Source organism: Castanea sativa, chromosome 10 (genome assembly GCF_040712315.1).
Source record: "Castanea sativa cultivar Marrone di Chiusa Pesio chromosome 10, ASM4071231v1".
Lineage (NCBI taxonomy): Eukaryota > Viridiplantae > Streptophyta > Magnoliopsida > Fagales > Fagaceae > Castanea > Castanea sativa.
Window position 1 is genome coordinate 10234685 of NC_134022.1, and position 2507 is coordinate 10237191.

The 2507-nt window shown below is 37.7% G+C and overlaps 1 protein-coding gene across 1 annotated transcript; it reads left to right on the forward strand.

Annotated features, from left to right (window-relative positions):
- The first annotated feature begins 355 nt into the window (after nt 1–355).
- LOC142612885 (ethylene-responsive transcription factor ERF039-like) lies at nt 356–1827 on the forward strand. The gene has a single exon (XM_075785061.1). The coding sequence runs from the start codon at nt 535–537 to the stop codon at nt 1276–1278; it is 744 nt and encodes a 247-aa protein (XP_075641176.1). The 5' UTR covers nt 356–534; the 3' UTR covers nt 1279–1827.
- Nucleotides 1828–2507: the final 680 nt, after the last annotated feature.

Here is a 2507-nt window from a genome sequence, read left to right on the forward strand (position 1 = left end):
ACTCCGATAAGAGGGAGGGTTCGGTTATATACATCACATATTATAAGTATATACTACACACGATGGCCCCATTAATGTAAATTTCATGACTTGAAAAATAAAGAAACATTATTTTTGGGTGGAGAATGAGCGATATGATTGGCCCACCTTACCTCAACCATTTTACTCCAGAATAATACCCTATTTGTGACCAAATGTGCACATGAGAGATATATTGGAAAACCACCTTAATCATGTTTCATAGAAGTCTCTTTAATGGCTAATGGAACACGAAGAGAGGCCAAGAAACAAAGACTGTAAAAGATAATGACAAACGATGCAGTGTTCAATAATCAACATGGAGCTTGCCAAAAAAAAAAAAAGAGAGAACCAAGAGTGTACTCTCCTTTTTGGTGAAGTGACCACTGGCCCCATGTCTTTAAATATACTGCTTTAGTATTAGCGTGTGAGAGAATTTTAGGAGCCCCTCCCCTCTACCTCTATAATAAGCTTTGCTTAGCTCAATCTCTCTTACTACCCCCCAAAGCATCTTCCATGGAAGAGAGTAGCAATTTAGAGTGTGAGGCCAAAACTACCTCTACCTCTTCTTCCTCTTCCTCTAATTCAAACACCTCCACCTCTTCCTCTTCGTCCCCTAATTCAACAAATGTTTCTACAGAATACAGGGCACAAAAAAGTTGCAAGAGAGGTTATGAAGCCAAAAATGGTGATGAAAGTAGGAAAAAGCCAAAGAATGGAGACGATGGGAAGCACCCAACATATAGGGGAGTAAGAATACGTCAATGGGGCAAATGGGTATCAGAAATCAGAGAGCCAAGGAAGAAATCAAGAATTTGGCTTGGCACATTTCCTACACCAGAAATGGCAGCTCGGGCTCATGATGTAGCTGCTCTTACAATCAAAGGCCAATCAGCTTTTCTCAATTTCCCTGAGCTAGCTCAAGTCCTACCTCGACCAGCTAGCTCATCTCCTAAGGATATACAAGCCGCTGCAGCCAAAGCAGCAGCCATGAACTTCCCTGGAAGCCATGAAGTTGAACCCGAGCTGGCTCCGCACTCTCCAAGTTCTACCATGGCCTCCCATGACACTCAAGACTCATCAACTTCAACATTGACCGATAAAGATGACGCCTTTTTGGGCCTCCCGGATCTCTTGATCGGTGTGAACAGTCAAATTGATGAGTTTTGTTACTCATCAACATGGCAGCTGATCAATGGAGCTGAGCCTGTGGATACCTGCCTCCGGCTTGAGGAGCCTTTCTTATGGGGGTGTTATTAGAGAACACGCACGCGCGCGCAGTCACATATCTAGCCATGTTTCGAATGTGACATGTCCAAAATACAAAAACTGTTCGCTGATTAATTCAATTTTTTTGGACAATGCCCAATTGATAAGAGGAAGTTCCAAGTTTAAATCTGCAGGTTTGGTTTGGTGTATTGCTACCTAAAGTCAATGTTTTGGGCTTAGAATTTGAAAGGGGTGGTTGGTCCTGCCTTCCTTGGTTAAATTGCACCCTTCAACTGACAGTGAGTCTTAACCTCCATCTCCCTTTCGTATTTTATGGACGTTGTGAATATGATATAAATGACAAGATCGATTTTAATAATGTTATGGGTGAGAACTCTTAGTATTTGTTGATTTATTTTGTAAATATTTTTTTTTCCTTTTCAAATTGAAGGTTTTCAGTGCATTTAATGTATTGAACAATAAATTTAGCCATTCTGATTAACTTATAAACGGAATTTGATGTAACTGCCAGAAAAATGTATCATTTGGTGCTGATAGCATCATTCCACCTCTTTTCTAATATTTTTATACTTTAATATATATAGCTGATGTTGCATATGAAGAAGCACCAAATTAGATCATATCTTTGCCTACTTCATTTGGGTAAAGGTGGTGGTATTATTTATATTAAAGAATAATAAAGTTGTTAATAATTGAACAAAGCACCTAAAAAAGCATTATTTTTATACTCCTGTGTTCACCCAAACACGAACAATTCTTTTTTTTCTTTTTCTTTTTTGGTGCTGAATTAATATGAACAATCAATACAAAGGGCAATTCACAACTGACTCAATCATGTCAGCTCGCTTAGTAATGGTTCTTCTCAAAATAAAAAATAAAAAAAGCTCGCCTAGTAATGGTAAAGATTAGGCTTCAGAATCGGCTTCAAAAGGATCAACTATTCAATTTGGCCATGGCAAACCTATCCAAAAATAAATAAGAGTTCGAACACTAAAACTAGGTTCGATATTTTGACTATACCACATCAACCAAAAAAAAGAAGACTTTACTTTAGCTGTTAGACCAATTTCTGTAATTTTTTCCTTCCCAATTCTTCTTCATTTGTAGAAGTTGGTGAGGGAGGCTGTGATCGGTTAGAAAAACTAAAGACTCGTCAAATCAAGTGAAATTAAGGGCTCGTTTAGTACATATGTTTAAAAACTGAAAATTATTATTTAAAAACATTTATGAAAAAGTGTGTAAAATTATATAAAATGTTG

What these genes read in the sequence shown, in the direction of transcription:
- LOC142612885 (XM_075785061.1), top strand. Translation starts at nt 535, where the DNA reads ATGGAAGAGAGTAGCAATTTAGAGTGTGAGGCCAAAACTACCTCTACC.